The sequence below is a fragment of the Giraffa tippelskirchi genome, chromosome X (assembly GCF_054371585.1).
Source record: "Giraffa tippelskirchi isolate mGirTip1 chromosome X, T2T-mGirTip1v1.2.pri, whole genome shotgun sequence".
Lineage (NCBI taxonomy): Eukaryota > Metazoa > Chordata > Mammalia > Artiodactyla > Giraffidae > Giraffa > Giraffa tippelskirchi.
The window spans coordinates 17,202,041-17,218,974 of record NC_137289.1 but is presented as its reverse complement, the minus strand read 5'-3'; the positions used below and the strand labels follow the sequence as shown (position 1 = coordinate 17,218,974).

Here is a 16,934-nt window from a genome sequence, read left to right as displayed (position 1 = left end):
GACGTCGCGACGCGCCAACAATGGCGACCGCGTCATCCTGAGAGGGCCTCGGTTTCCAGGTGGTTTCCAGACGTTGACGCGGGAGCCGCAGTTGCCTCAGACCCGGTCGGCGGCGGCGGCGCGCGTGCGCGCTCCCGCCTCGACCCGGATCGAGCGGCTGCGGCGAGGCCCCGCGGGGCGAATCAGGTGGGCGGTGGCGCGGCGGGGCCGGGACCTGCGACACGCGCGCGCGCGGCGGGCGGGCAGCGGGCGGGCAGCGGGCGGGCCGCGGGCGGGGCGGGGGGCGGGGCGGCCGGCGAGTGGCCCTGACTTCCCGGGGGCTGCTGGGGCGCCGCGGGGAGGCGGGCCAGGGGGCGGTGGGAAGCTGGCTGAGTGTGGCGAAGCTCCTTTTCTCTGTTCCCCTCCAGCATCAGCTCGGCCTCTTCGATCGACCGAACCTTGCCTCTAGGCTTAGTGGGCAACATGAGCGGCAACAACTTGGATGCGAACGACGAGTTTGATGAGCAGTTGCGAATGCAAGAATTGTACGGAGACACCAAGGACGACGACACCGAGAAAGATCCCGGTGGAGAAACCGATTCTTTGGGGCAGCAGCCGACTGACACTCCGTACGAGTGGGACCTAGACAAGAAGGCTTGGTTCCCCAAGGTAAGAGTCGCCCGGGCGCCGCTGCACAGCGGGCCCACCTGGCCAGCCTCGCGGGGCGCTCCTTTCATGTTTTCTTTGCTGAGGTCCTGGGTTAAGAGCCCCTCTGGCTAGTGACACTTGTTTTTGTTGTGTCTGTGGCAGAACCGACGTTTGAAGGAACGGAAATCTTTAGGGAGATGTCTTCGATGTAATTTAATTCTTAAGTCCTTTCTGTGCCTTATTAATTTTGTCTGTGAAGGTTGCAGTTGGTTTTTGTCATCGACTGCTTTTTATTGCAAAGAGGAAAAACATCAAGAGCAAATTCAATCGATGTCTCAGGTAGTCTCAATCTTACTTATCCTAGGAATTCAGATGGTTAACTGATGTGCTAGGTGCAAAATGCAACTTCTTGAGTTGAAAAAAATTGATAAATTTTTACTGATTGAACTTTGCATCTTTTTTTTCTTTTCTACCAAAGTTTGTCCTAGACCGTATATTTGAACCATATCACTACAAGAATATGACAGGAGGAGCACAGAATTTGGATGGAAAAGATCTGTGCGTATTTATTTAGAGTACCTGTAAATCGTTAAGCATTCTGTTTCAGCTTGGAAGTAAAAGGATGACTGATGTTAAACTTGGTTCTGTAAACTGTTTGGTCAGAGTACCCTGTTAATCAAAGTCTTGTACAGGTGGAAAACGGGATACTTATCACACACTAATAGACTTGCAAGCCAGTGATGCAAATCGTGTCTGCATTGTGTAATTTGAGTGTTATTTTTTTAATTATTTATTTCAACTATTTTCTTTCCCATTTTGTATTTGTGTATATGGTCCAATCCCTCTGAATTGTTAAACTTAACATTTCACTTGAGTACTGGTGGTGCCAGCTAGAGTGCAGATTTGGTTCCTTCAGCCTTCTGAGTACTTCAACAGTCATCTGATAGTAGAGTAATTTTTGGCTCTGTCTTTTTATGTTATGGAACCCATACCACTTCAAACTTCCAAGTTTTAAATTTTCCTCATTCCTATGTGTGCCTCACATTGACTGGTATGAAGATATAACTACGTTTGTTTCATTGTGCAATTGTGTTTTTTTCTCTAAGAGCCAGGGGGATGGATGTGAGTTGGATTTGTTCTTGATTTGTTTTGACATTAAATGATAATGTGATTTAATTTGTAATGGTGTTAAAATAGCATTTAATTTTGTAATTGTTAGCCCCATCCTTTATACACCAAATCAGAGTTCCAGTCTTTGTGTTCTCTGCCTACAGGTATTTAAATATTTAGAGTACATATACTTATGTTCATCTGTCTAGTAAAAGAAAATTTGATTCTGTTGTTAGATTATTAGTTGACTGTTGGTTTTTATTCTGTTTATTGTTATCTGGTACTTCCTTTGCTATATATATTTGTAGTCTTAGTCAAGTAGACTACAGAGATAGTAATTTACAAATGAAACAACTAGGAAAGGTGCCAACGTCACTTAAAATGCCTTTAATAAATAAATAAAATAAATAAAAAACTCAGACTTTTGTGTTGATAATCCAAGTACCCATGTCTTAATTTTTTTATTCTCTTTTGCACAGTTTTCTATGTGGGTGACTATTCTTCATATATGCTTTAATTACTGTTATCCACAGAAACACTCGAATGTGACGTTGTATAACTGAATATACTGTTATTTAACACAATGTAAACTTTTCACAGTAGGAAATCATTTTTTAATTTCTGTGTGTGTGTGCACTAAACTTCTTATTTAGATCACTGAAGATTTCATTGCTACATATCAGGCCAATTATGGCTTTTCTAATGATGGTGCATCTAGTTCTACTGCAAGTGTCCAAGATGTCAGTGCTAGGACTGCAGAAGAACCTCCACAAACACAACCCCCTGAACCCAGTGATCTGAAAAAGAAGGGAGAAAAGAGAAAGGCTGAATCAGGCAAGTAGATTTAGCTTGCAAAAATGAGTATAAAAGTTAAAAATATGAGTATGTGTATATGTATTTATTTTTTGGAGAATCAGAACTTTGACAAAATCATAAGATGGGTATTTTTAATTATTATTATTATTCGGGTTCATGTGTTGGCTCTCCCACTAACCTGTAGGCATCAAGCGGATTGTTTCAATTCAGTTCAGTTCTCAGTTTCTTCTTTGCAAAACAGAATTGTTATTAGGAGATTATTTAAAGTTCTGTTTATATGGTTGGTTTGGGTGTGTTTTTTTTTGGTACTTCTAATTAAATTAAACAAGTCAATTTTGCTTCAGCTCAGCCAGGTCTGACACAGATTGGAGTCAGAAGCAACCTATGCCAAGGCTTAAAGTCAGAGCAAGGGTGAGGTTTTTTTTAAGGTAGTATCAGATTCATAAAGAACCAAGCTAAGCTAGCCATCTTTTTTCAGACAGGGCTCTGAAGTGAATTACTTGTCCAAAGATCCAAATACTTTGAAAACTAGCTGGTGATTTAATTTAGTCTGTCTTATTCTAAGGGTAAGAAAAGTTTCTGGAAGTTTTGAGAAACTGCCACACTGTCAGGATTTCATAATGGGACTCTTACCTTTTCTTGCATGTGTTTTATTTATTTACTTGATTTTTATTTTTAGGATGGTTTCATGTTGAAGAAGACAGAAATACAAATGTTTATGTGTCTGGTAGGTATACCTTTTAACCACATTTAGAATAGAAAATATTTGATTTTGAGGTTTTTTTACAAAGTTATTTTTAGATTTCCATTTCTCTGAATTCTATTTTTTATAATTGTGTCATTTATTTGTTCAGCCACTTACATTAGTGAGGAATATGTTGTTTTTTTTAGTAAAACTAAGAAAAAGTATGTGAATATAACTTGCATGCCATCCTTTCTGACGGCTTTAGGTAACTCAGCAGTTTGCCCCTTCAGATTCACTGATACAAGGCCTAATCAAAGCATGATTTTAATGTATATTTGAATACATTAAAACATGAAATTTCTTCAAGTCTATAGATGTGAGATTTTTACACTTTTAGAAAACCAAAATTTTGGTGCACTCATCACTCATCCATGTTACAGATTTTGAATTAGTAGAAACTTAAGTAACCCTCACCTTTGTTATAGATGCCTTTATAATGTTTTTTCCTTAACATCACAGGTTTGCCTCCAGACATTACAGTGGATGAATTTATACAGCTCATGTCGAAGTTTGGCATTATTATGAGAGATCCTCAAACAGAAGAATTTAAGGTCAAGCTTTACAAAGATAATCAAGGAAATCTTAAAGGAGATGGACTTTGCTGTTATTTGAAGGTTAGTTATGTGGTCACGTAAGTTTCTTCTATCTCTGTTTTCAACTCAGGAGCCAGGGCTCTAATTTTGTATAATTGATAACCAAGGGTGCTGCTGCTAAGTCGCTTCAGTCATGTCTGACTCTGTGCAACCCCATAGACGGCAGCCCACGAGGCTCCTCCGTCCCTGGGATTCTCCAGGCAAGAATACTGGAGTGGGTTGCCATTTCCTTCTCCAGATAACCAAGGGTGAGGGCTATTCAAAACAGGATGGGAAGAAAACTATTGTTCTGCCCACCGCCTATCTTTGTGAATGAAGTTTCATTGTAACATGTCCACATTGATTCTTTTATGCATTTGGCTATACCTCCTTTCACATTTCAACAGCAAAGTTGAGTAGTTGCAACACAGACCACATGCCCCACATAGCCTAAAATATTTCCTCACCAGCCCTTTGCAAAAGAAGTTTTCTGACCCCTGAATTAAACCGTAAAGGAGGTGATAACTTAGGCTTAGTGCTTTGAAATATATTTTGAATGAGAGAGAAGAGAGAGTTGTATTAACAGACATTTGCAGAACTTTATGTATTCATGGTACCACAAAGTGCACAGGGGAAGAAAGCTCAGTGTGAAGGCAGCCATTATTTTTGGAGCACCTATCACCTTAGGAGCATGTGCTACTATGCATTGTTGCAGGGTACAAAAGAAATGGGCACAATGATGGCATATTACATATGTCATGGAACCTGAAAATAATTACAAAGTGAAATCAGAGTGTTAAAACAACAGTACCAACGTCATGAGTGTGTTGCGAGTATACAGCATTTCAGTGAAATCAGGGGGCTAAGAGTAAGCTGACAGCTTTGGGAAAGATAGGTTTTTGACCTCGTTCTCGAATATGATGGGGATCATACAAGACTATGACCATTATAGGAAGATATTTATGTAATTTTCAAATGTAAGGAGCTTGAACACTTAACAAGTCCTTCAGAGTTTACTGAAAATCTGTGAAGAGTCTCTTAGGGGGTTTCATTGGGTTTTAAAATTTTTAAAGAGAAAAATAGGGTTTTGATAAACTTTATATATAAAATTTATGACCCATAAAAGTACAAGATTACCAAACCAGTGAATTGAGTTCCAGAATAACACAGTTAATTGTTCCAGGATCCATATTTGATTGTGTGGCTGAATTCAGTTGTCCTTTTGAGTTTTCCTCAGATCTTGGAATCAGTGCAGAGCTGACAACTGCCCCCTTTGTATAGGACCCAGAATCCACAAATGTGTGTAATGTTCAAGCTGTCAGATAGTCATCTTCCTAGTATATCACAGACCTACATTTTAATTGATGAACAAAAAAAATTAAAGGCTGACCAAACTATTCCCAGTTTCTTGAGTCATCTAGTCTTTTAAGTAGGAAACTTTTAGAATTTTAAAACTGGAATGCACCTTAGAAATCATGCAAGTCCATTTGCCTAATTGTACAGATAAGAAATTGAGACTCCAAAAGGCAAAACTGCTATTCCAGTAATGGTATAACTTTAATTTTGTCAAGAACTCTGCAAAGAAGGCATTTTCATTCCCATTTTATAGATGAAGAAATTGGGGCTCAGGGAGCTTGAATAACTTGCCTAGCTTCATATAACCAGTTGGGGACAGTTGTGACTTAAATACAAGTTTCCTAATAGGCATTCTGGAGTTCTTTATTCCCATGTAGGTAGTTACATTTAAATTTTTATTTTATGTATAGTCATCATTCATCTAAAACACTCCTAAAGTTTCATTTCAGTGTGTAACTTACTGATTGTAACTTGTTTTCGCTTTACAAAGAGAGAATCTGTGGATCTGGCATTAAAATTTTTGGATGAAGATGAAATTAGAGGCTACAAATTACATGTGGAGGTGGCAAAATTTCAGTTGAAGGGAGAATATGACGCCTCAAAGAAGAAGAAGAAGTGCAAAGACTACAAGAAAAAGCTGTCTATGCAACAAAAGTTGGTGGTTTTGTTTTTTTTTTCCCATTTTGAAAGATTTTGTATAAATATTCGAGTATGTTTTTGGTAATAACTGCATAGTTTTGTTCCATCAAATATGCCTACAGATTAAAGAATTTCATTTACTATACACCTGAAAATAACACATTATGAATCAACTATATGTCAATATAAAATAAAAATTTTTTCAACTTTTATTAGATCCTCAGAAACTTTCAGTAATCTGTGTAATAGGATATTTGGCAGTGATGGTGTTTTTCATTTTCTGAGGTGTTCATTTTTAATACAACAGGGACTTAAATAAAATAAAGCCATCCTACAGAAAATGTTGAATATCAAATTAAATAAGATGGTTTAGGTTTATATACGAGAGCCATTAGTTCATTTTTAATGTGGATGGAATCAGCATACCAGGAGCTAAATTTTTACATTCATACTAGTTGGTATGAGTTAGAACTTAGAAATTATAAGCTTGATCATTTTTCATGTGCTGTGTGGTTGTATATAATATATACATGTCATTAAGTTTCTATTAATTTATTTAATGTTTTTTGAAATATGCTGATTTTAAGAAATGAGCCAAAATGATGAGCACTTAGATCAGGGTGAATTCTAATAAAGCTTCTAACACTATGCTTAAACTAATAGTAAAATGGTTATAAAAGCATTTAGTTGTGATGCCAATAGTTTTTATAGGAATAAATTAGATACCTAAGCATTTTATAGACAGTAAGATTTAAGATTGTAACAGAGTAGTTTTACGTATTTCAGTGTAGTTGTTTGTTCTTTATAATTATAAAATACCTAGAAATTAATAAAATTTGAACATTTCCTTGGCCTCGGAGTGTCTGTTCCTAGATAGTCATAGATACTAAATAATTACCAATTTTCCAGGAGTCTCATTGGAATGTTTGTAACCAGACAGCAGTTATGAAACATATACTTATTCCGGGCATTTTAGATACTGGGTCCATCTTTCACCTGCCCATTATTTTTATTTCAGAAAGCTGTGCGGTAACTGTGACTAAAATACACATTGTTGTTTTGGAATCGAATAATTATCATTATTAAGCATTCAGTAAAGGATTATATTTATAGCTTGTTTTTTTCTCTCTCCAACAAGTCTGAAATGAAATTCACAACTTCTTGTTCCTACTTTGTCACATTAGGCAGTTGGATTGGAGACCTGAGAGACGAGCTGGCCCATCCCGAATGCGCCATGAGCGAGTTGTCATCATCAAAAACATGTTTCATCCAACGGATTTTGAGGTAGGAAGACGTATTCTTACAGTTAGAAACACAGATATTCTTTCTTTCAAGAGAACCCAAAGCTTGCCTCACCCTATCTTTCTCATGTCACATCCTGCATGTTCATGAGTTGTCATGATTGGAAAATGGAACCAAGAATCAATTGAAGGTTTCAGGTTTTCCCAGGTTTAGCCCAGTGTTCTTTTAGTCATATCCCAAGTAAACCAGTCTAATACCCATACTGTGGCCCCAAACGGCAGCTGCTATATTAAAAATATAGTCTTGAAAAGATTTCTGTGAGTCACTTGTGGATGTTAAGTACAGTTCAACAATACAAGCTTACTTTGGTGGGGAGGACCAGTTTCACAATTGGAAAGGAAAACCTCACTTTAGTGCTGAAAGTTTGATCCTTAAAAAACCTTAGGTTAGTGAAATACAGTCCCTGACATTTGAGTAGTGGAGGTTGTTTTCCAGTATCTAATTTTTACAAAACTCTTTAGTGGCTATTGGGAGGACTTTGTCATACTTGATGTCCATGGACGATTCTAGGAACAGCAAATAAAAGTGGATAAAGGAAGAAGAGCTACTAGAGAGGTTTAAGGAATATTAGTTGCCATCAGGGTACCTTGTGTTACAATCTGCATCTTGTTCTTATCTGTGTGTTTTGGCCTAGACTCATGGACTCATTCTTGGAAGAACAATTCTTTGTTCTCTGCCTGGATTCTGAAATTAATGATAACAAGTTACACATAAGAAAACAATGTTCATAATGTAAAATTCCAGACAGTTTGCATATGTTCTTGTCCCTACCAAAGCCCAGTCTGGTTCCTTTTGTGCACTGAAACAGTCAGAGTAGCAATATCATTTTAGCCCCCTTTGAGAGAGCTCCAAAATTGTCTGTCAAACTCCATCTCTGCAAATAGTGAGGTGATAGGATTTACTGTGCATCTATGGAGCCTGTATCTTTTGAGGTCATCAAGAAAATACATGTGGTCTATTAGTACTGTGTGGTGTCTTTTGTGACTCGAATCCTGAAGAATCTTGAAATACGACAGAGCCAGTTTAGACTTGCAGTAATAATGAACTATTTTTTTTTTTAATGCACATAGGGACTTCTCTGGTGGTCCAGTGGTTAGGACTCTGAGCTTCCACTGCTGGGGGCCCCAAGTTCAGTCCCTGGTCAGGGAACTAAGATCCCTCAAATTGCAAGGATGGCCAAAAAAACCCCACACATGTTCACATGCACACTAAATGCTTTTTGAAATGCTGTCCCTGCCAGCTGGGGCTTTGAAATGCATGTATAGATGGATCATGGTATCTAGTCTACTTGGTACAACTCCAGAATTCCCTGTTATTCATCTACATTTTATTTCCTTGGCAGATAATTATTTTTTTTAGTTAGGTGACCTGTTAATTTCTGTGACTCAAGACCTTGGATTCACAACATTCTATACTCCTAACACTTGAACACGAACATAAATGTAAATTTAATTTATTAAGTATCTGGGCTCTCTGCAAGTTGAAGTCTGCTGAGTAATTACCTTTACCTGTTTCTGCCTCCTGCCTTGCTCATTGAGACACTTAAGTCTAGCTATCACCCTGGGCAGACTTAATTTTTCCTAGCTTAACAAATAGTCTTTCCTCCCAAAAGCCACATTTATTCTTCCTGGACTCCTACAAATTCCCTCCAGTGGATGTTTTTAAGGATAGAAATTTTATGCTTGTAAATTCTTGATTGTTTAAAAAAAAAGAAAATCTTTATTGGTTTAGTATAAACTTTGGAATCATAGAGCCTTTATATTAACCAGTTTTATTTTAATCATAGCATTTATTATCTGAAATTATTGGATCTTATCTGTTAGAATATGAGCTCCATGAGAGTCAGGGCTCTGTCTATCTGGTTTGCTGTTATATTCCCAGTCCTTAGCACACAGAAGACCCTCAATATTTATCTGAAGAAGTGAAAGAATGAATGAAACCCCTTTTACTCACGAGGCAGAGTGTTTTCATTCACTCAATGAATAGAATATTTTCTCTTTAGCATCTTTGCAAATGAAGGAAAGTTTTCAGACAGCTGTGCCACAGAGGCTGGGGAGGGCAGTGATGGGCTTCAGAGTTCTTGGGCAGAGAAACCCTTGGTGCATCTTTATTTGCCCATCTACCTGGGCTTGTGTGGTCTGCTGAGCTTGATGAGAGCCTGTAAGCAGTTTTTGGGTTTTTTTGCTCAGTGTTTCGTAGGCCTGAATGTAAAAGTGTATCAATATAGGCCTGTCCACTGTAGTAGATTGTTCAGCATGGTAGACTATAGCCACATGTAATTATTTAAATTTAGTTATTTTATTATTATTTTTCCTTTTTGGCCATACCATGTAGCTTGTGAGATCTTAGATCTCTGACCAGGGGTTGAACCTTTTTTTTAAAAAAAAAACAAATTGAAGTTTTTGTGGCAACCTTGTGTGGAGCAAGCCTGTTAGCGCCATCTTTCCAGTAGCATTTGCTCACTCTCTTTCTCTCTGTCACATTTTGGTAATTGTCACAGTAGTTTATACCTTTTCATTATTACTGTATTTGTTATGGTGATTTGTGATCAGTAATCTTTGTTACTATGATGACTTGCTGGAGGTTCAGGTGATGGTTAGCATTTTTTAGCAGTATTTTTTAAATTAAGGCATATCTTTTTTTAGATATGATGCTTTTGTACACTTAATAGACTACAGTATAGTGTAACATAACTGGAAATCAAAAAAGTTTGTGTGACTTGCCTTATTGCAATATTTGCTTTATTGTGCTGGTCTGGAACCAAACCTGCAGTATCTCCAAGGTATGCCTGTATGTCTTTATTCCACAGTTGATTAGTGTTAGAAGCAAAATGCCTAGAAATACTTTTTGGTATCAGGGTGAACAGTGAAGGCTAGTATTTTAAATGTAACTTTAGGGGGTTTTCAGTGTTTAATTCAAAGCCTTATTTGAAAAAAATCATGCCTGGCAAATTTGAATACTAAGAGATGGAGAACCAAAACTCAGATGCAGAGGTAGGTTTCTGATTGTGTATACCAGAGCTGTCCAATAGAAGTCTAATCTGAGCTACATGTGTAACTTAAATTTTTCTGGCAGCCACAGTATAAATACAACATGAAACAAGGGAAGTAAATTTTAATAATGAATTTTATTTAACCCAATATATCCAAGTATTATAATTTTAGCATATACCATAAAAATGTTAATAAGCTATGTTTCATTGTTTTTTTTCCCCCTTTGGTACTAAATTTTCAAAATCTGGTATTTACTTCACACCCACAGCCCACATCAATTTGGACAAGCCATGTTTCAAGGGCTCAGTAGCCACGTGGGGTTATTGGCTACTGTCTTGAATAGGTTTAGATTTGAAAGGAATGAGAAATACGGTTTATTCCTGGGAAAACAAAGCAACACCCTGGAAAAAAATTATGAGTGTCAAATGCGGAAGGTTTCAGCTTAACAGTCTGAGTTTAGTCTTAGGTCTGTTGCTTGCAAAGAGCTGTCTTGGGAAAATTTTCATGCTTAGCTAAGTTAAACATACTTAACCGGGGAAGGGGTTATTATCTTTAAGTCTCATGATATTATAGCAGTAGACACACATTGGTTTTTCAATCTGCTAAAAATGAAAACAGAAGTCTGGGAAGTCTTTGGCTGAAATTTGATGTTCTTTTAGGAAAGGCACTGAGACTTTGATAAAGAAATAAAGACAGGGACTTCCCTGGTGGTCCCTGGTTGACAGTCTGCCTTCCAATGCAAGGGACACTGGTTCAGTCCCTGGTTGGGGAACTGAAATCCCACATGTCACCAGGCAACTAAGCCTGCATGCTGCAACTAAGACCTTACACAGCCAAAAATAAAAATAAAGTTTTTAAAAAAGAAATAAAGACAGTAATGCACCCCTCCCTCTACTGTGGAATCATGCATAAATTTGTCAAATATTTTGAAAGAGTTTTTGTTTTTAATATAATCCTGATTTCCTTTGGTAAAGAAAATAGAGTTATTAGGAACAGTTTATCAAACTGAAAAAGTATTTATCGACTGTTCATTATGTGAAAAGACTGTGCTGTGTTCTGTGAGGTATTTGAAATTCAGTCAAGGGAGATTCCTGCTTGCAGAAAGCACCCAATCTGATAGGAGCTACCCGCCACACACATCCCTAGAAGCCACCCCATGGCTTTACCAAATGAGTATGGAGTTTATGTTCCATTCCCCATTCCTCTCAGGTTTGAGAATTTTATATAAAACAAATTGGCATATTCTCCAAAGTTAGATTTTATAAGTGGGAGAAATCCAGAGTCCTGCCAGCTATAGTTTTAGAAGCCTCAGATTTATAGGATTTTTACAGTTTTAATTTTAAATTTGATTTCAGTAACTGCCTACCAGTTGTTTATTTTTGCCTTTTGACAAACTTTAGGAAGGAGAAGCCACTTGTCATTTTTTGCTGTTCTCTTTAGTTGGTGAGGATTCAAATGTTTCCTAAAAAGTGTTCAGGTTTGCTTCAATAGAAATTAGTAGATAGGATATCCTTGTATATGTTTGTATGTAGTTGCAATTCAAGTTGATAGTGTAACTTTTTTATGAGCTTTTTTCATGCTTTGGAACTTGAAGAAAAGTTTAATTCCCACAGGAAATCGTAAATTCTTTTGTTGTTGGGGGAGGGTTACTCAAGACCACTAGAAGCAGCAGTGTTTGAGTATTCTTAATAGACTCATAGTTGCAAGAAAGTAGTAGTTAAGCACATGTTTTTATTGTGTGGTTAACAGCAGCTCATTTGTGTGTTTCTATTGCAGTGTGGTAGGAGGCAAGATGAACAGGAATCCTTATAAGCGAGGTTTACCCTATGAGTTAAAATAGAATCTCAGAAGCACAAAGAATAATTGTAGGACACTCAGTAAATGAAGGGCTTCCCTCATAGCTCAGTTGGTAAAGAATCCGCCTGCAGTGCAGGAGATCCCGGTTCAGTCCCTGGGTTGGGAAGATCCCCTGGAGAAGGGATAGGCTACCCATTCCAGTATTCTGGCCTGGAGAACTCAATGGACTGTACAGTCCATGGGGTCACAAAGAGTCGGACACGACTGAGCAACTTTCACTTCACTTCACTTCAGTCAATGAAAAGGATATATGTCTCCCCCTTGCAACATTTTGATAAATAGGAATCTATTGAAAGCACAAAGCAAAGGTTTTTCATCTTCACAGTCATTGTGATGCCCATGCAGAACATAAGAATTAGCAGTCTCAGACTTAATATGTGCCACAGGACTTCACCTGCTACAGCTGCTATTATTTGGGATTTTCACCAACATGTCCCTTCCCTCTCGTTTACCACTGCGTGTTCCCATTGCTGCCTACCGTACTTGTCCACTCCCCCATCGTAAAACCAGGCAAACCAGTAGTAGTAGCAGCAGATGTGATAGTCTAACTTCTTTCGACTTTGACTTTTTTTAATTTTGTAGACTGCATGCAAGCCTAGCTAATAACCTTAAGTGAAACTTTCGTTTGTTGGTTTGTCAAAGCAATAAATTTCATTCTCAGGATTTGCAAAGGGGCAAACCCCTTTTAATTGAGTGTGTTTTTGTAGGATGATCCACTGGTGTTGAATGAAATCAGAGAAGACCTTCGAGTAGAGTGTTCAAAGTTTGGACAAATTAGGAAGCTCCTTCTCTTTGATGTAAGTTCGTGGCTGGAACAAATGATTCCTAAAGCAATTTTTTTCCATTTTAATAAGTTATTACCAAATGTCAGTATGCCTCCACGTTTTTTATATTAATGTTTTTATGTAGTAGGTCTGCTCTCTAGTGGTGGTGGTCTGTTAGCAGTATTAGATAGCATAATTAGATGAACGTGGATTACAAGCCAAGACTTTGATACACTTGGTTATGCCTTGGTTATTTTCCTTTATCATCACTCTTGAGTGAGTGTATGGCCAAGTGAAAGTGTAAAAGAGTCATCATTTATTGATTGCAAACTACAGTTACTTTACATGTTATCTCATTTAATCCTCCCAATCCTCTGAGATAGGTAGGTGCTATTTTACCCATTTTTATTTATTTACCCATTTTACAGATGAGGGAGTTTAGAGACTGAGCACCTTGCCCAAGGTCATTTAACTGGTAAATGGCAGAGCCAGGATTTAATCCCAAGGCTGTTCAGCTTCAGAGTCCACATTCTTAACAACCAAGCTGTTCTGCTTCTCCTTTGACACTGTTATGAGCAGGAACATTTCCAAGAATATCATGCTTGGTTTTTGCTAGACAAAGTTAGGCTAAAGAAGTAGCTAGCTGCGTGTCACTGGCTGGAGTAAATGGAAAGAAAGACTTCATACATAAAATCTTTAGCTTAAATAATCAGAAAGAATACTACTTCCCTACTTCTCCACATGCATATATTTCTCTTTCAGTTTTCTCATTCATTCCTTCTTCTATCTTCCTTGTTTTTTTTAGAGACACCCCGATGGTGTGGCCTCTGTGTCCTTTAGGGATCCAGAGGAAGCTGATCATTGTATTCAAACCCTCAATGGAAGGTGGTTTGGTGGGCGTCAAATCACTGCCCAAGCGTGGGATGGAACTACGGATTATCAGGTGAGTTCTGCAACTGTCAAGGGCACATGAATTGTTTCATTCCAACGAATACTGATCTAGCGGTTTTTCATGTAAGTGTTTGATTATGTGTAATCTGTTTAATGTAACGGTACTTTTAAATAATCCTTTACATTCAGAGTATGGAAAGAAAAATGTTTCAGTCTTTCAGTTTATAAGTCTGAAGTGTTGAGCTTGCTCAGAACAGCAATAGGGAAAGAAGACATTAAGCTAAAGTGTTTCTCTTCTTTTCTGTCTTATAAAGTACAGACAGGTCAGTGATTAACTTTGTAATTGATAAGACATTTCTGCAGTGCTGTGGCATTTGGCACTTGTTTAAACGATCTTAAGGTTAGCACTAGTAAATTAAAGTGTAAAGTTTAGAAAGTGAAGATAGGGAATTGCTTTAATTTCCCAGAAGTGATATCTTATAAAATCAGAGTACTGTCAGCAATATTAGAAATGTTCCAAGACGTTGTTACTTCTTTTGGCTTAAAGCATCTCTTAACAGCGGTTTCCATGTGTACACAGGTGGAGGAGACCACAAGAGAAAGGGAGGAAAGGCTGAGAGGATGGGAAGCTTTCCTCAACGCTCCTGAGGCCAACAGAGGCCTGCAGCGTTCAAATTCCATCCGTGCTCCAGAAAGGGCAGGGCCTTCTAGAGTTAGGCATTTTTCTGAGCACCCTGACACATCTCAAGCAAATGTTCAAGCAGCCGCAACTGAAATGGCATTTGAAGAACCTATAGATGAAAAGAAGTTTGAAAAAATGGAAGATGGGGGAGAAGTTGAAGAAGCTGCTTCTGAAAAAGATGCTAAAGAAAGTGGCCCTGAAAAAGAAGCTGAAGGTCCCCAAGAAGAATCTGAAGAGAGCTGCCTTGAAAGAGAGTCTAAGGAAGGCTGTCCCAAAAGAGAGCGTGAAGAAGACTTCCCCGGGAGAGAGTCTGGAGAAAGCAGCCCTGAGAAAGAGCGTGAAGAGGGTAGTCCTAACAAAGAGTCAAAAGAGACTGTCCCCGAAAGAGAGTCCAAAAAGAAGAAACTCAAAACGGATCCTGACAAGAACGGCCGTGAGAAGGAGTCTGAAGAAGACGACCCTGGCAAGGAGTCTGAGGGGGAGGCCAGCCCCCAAAAGATGGCTTCTGAAGATGACGACTCAGAACAAGAGTCTGAAGACTGCTCGGAAAAGCAGTTTGAAGATGGCTCTGAAAAAGAGTTAGAAGAAAATGGCCTTGAGAAAGGTTTTGAAGAAGATGCCTCTGACAAGGAATTTAATGAAAACATTCCGGAAAAAGAGTTAGAAGAAAATGAGTCTGAAAAATCAGAATTCGAAGATGACAGCTCTGAAAAAGTGTTTGATGAAGAAGGCTCTGAGAAAGAGTTTGATGAAGAGTCAGATGAAAAGGAAGAAGAGGAAGATGCATATGAAAAGGTATTTGATGATGAGTCGGATGAGAAAGAGGACGAAGAAGATGCAGAAGAAAAGGAACTTGAAGATGCTGATGAAAAGGACGAAGAAGATGATGCAGATGAAAAGGTATTTGAAGATTCTGATGGAAAAGAAGATGAGGAAGATGGAGATGTCAAGGAAGATGAAGACATAGATGAAAAGGTGTTTGAAGATGATGATTCCAACGAGAAGTTGTTTGATGACGATTCCAGTGACAAATTGTTTGAAGATTCTGATGAGAGAGGGACTGTGGGTGGTTTAGGGAATGTTAAAGAGGAAGGGCCCTTGTCCACAGGCAGCAGCTTTGTTCTCAGTAGTGATGATGATGATGACGACAATACTATTTAATCCCGTAAACTTGCTTTTTAGGGAGATTTCATCTCCATTTTGCCTCTGCTGCAGGGTAATTACTTGTAGTGTTACGTGAATGTGTGCATAGAGGTAGGATGCCATCTGATTAATGCAGTGAAGTGTTCATGGTTACCTGTACCTAACGATTTTAAATATGTGTTCATTGGCTGTTCAGTTCAAACTCCATAGCATAATGCTAGTTAACTTGCTCCTCGTCCTTTGTCAGATTTGTTAAGTGCATGCAAAATAATATTTTTTAAAGTATCCTGATTGAAGTTTGTGACATTCAGAAATAAAGAAAGTTGTTGATATGCAGAAATGGAAAATTGTGCTTGAGTTAAATTGCATTTTTAATTCTTGCTATTGCTTTATTCATACTAACGTTTGGTTTTTTTTTTTTAAGGACTTGAAAAAATCCCTGTAGGTGTCTCCTTGCTTCCACTTTATGATGTTACCACTGATATCCCCATTTCCTCTCTCTAAACCAGAACATGTTACTAAAACTTACAAGGTAAAGAACTCTTCAGAGTTTTTCGCTCCCCAGTCCTTATAAGTTACTTTTTTCTACCCTCTTCCGATGAAAATTGACTCTTAAATGTGCAAAGGTGAACTTCCAAAAGTCCACAGCTTCCATTATTGAAAATATGGAGGAGATCAGAATTCTACCATTTACTGTTTGGATACCTGTAGAAGTTGATTCAAGTTACAGGACCTTTCCCCAGAAAAATCTGTGTGTACACTACACAACCTTTTGTATCCACTTTGGGGCAGTTCGTGTGGATCTCCTGGAGTTTAAGAACTTTTGTCACGCATATTTCAGATTTTTGTTTTTGATTTTGTTCTAGAATCGTGGTACCTAGTACTATGGAAATTGTGTAGTTCCCATAAGATGTGGCTTGTTTCTTGATTGCGCTTTCCAAATTCAGAATTGACTTTTGATGTTGCACTTAAGAAGTTATTCTCATAAATTAGAATTAAAATAAACTGCATTGGTGCATTTTCATTATACCGTCTGTCAGTGTAATCATTACCCTCTTCAGACAGAAAAGACTTGTACTTCAAGCCAACTTTCTGAGAGTTTTTTAGTTCATGTCTGGGATCTGTTAAAAATCTTCTGGCTTTTCACCAGGGACAAATCAGTGAAAGAGGTGAAGAAAGTTAAACAGAAAAATTGCAAACCAAAATAGTGTTCCTTTTAAAGATAAGCCAGAAGCATTTAAACACTTTATTTATTGTGTTTTACTACAGTTTAGGAAAGAATGCTTTATTTTCTGTATGCAATGGAACATATAACTACAACATACATTAGCTCTAAGACTGTTAGAAGGAGGCCATTTTCATTCTAACTTCTTTCCCCTGCTCATTAATTTGATTTATATCAAATACTCATACTCTTTTCACATAAACACCCTGGAA

At 38.0% G+C, this 16,934-nt stretch overlaps 1 protein-coding gene across 1 annotated transcript; it reads left to right on the top strand.

Annotated features, from left to right (window-relative positions):
* Positions 1–16,524, top strand: HTATSF1 (HIV-1 Tat specific factor 1). The gene is made up of 10 exons (XM_081564941.1): positions 1–186; positions 408–648; positions 2,391–2,571; positions 3,233–3,280; positions 3,758–3,912; positions 5,717–5,880; positions 7,050–7,149; positions 12,725–12,814; positions 13,587–13,724; positions 14,253–16,524. The coding sequence occupies exons 2-10, from the start codon at positions 463–465 to the stop codon at positions 15,513–15,515; spliced, it is 2,325 nt and encodes a 774-aa protein (XP_081421067.1). The 5' UTR covers positions 1–186; positions 408–462; the 3' UTR covers positions 15,516–16,524.
* Positions 16,525–16,934: the final 410 nt, after the last annotated feature.

Bases quoted from the DNA above. Each gene is read 5' to 3' on its own strand.
- HTATSF1 (XM_081564941.1), top strand. From the start codon at position 463: ATGAGCGGCAACAACTTGGATGCGAACGACGAGTTTGATGAGCAGTTG. The intron at 3,281-3,757 runs GTAGGTATACCT...TTAACATCACAG, and splicing joins TACAAATGTTTATGTGTCTG to GTTTGCCTCCAGACATTACA. The intron at 3,913-5,716 runs GTTAGTTATGTG...CGCTTTACAAAG, and splicing joins GACTTTGCTGTTATTTGAAG to AGAGAATCTGTGGATCTGGC.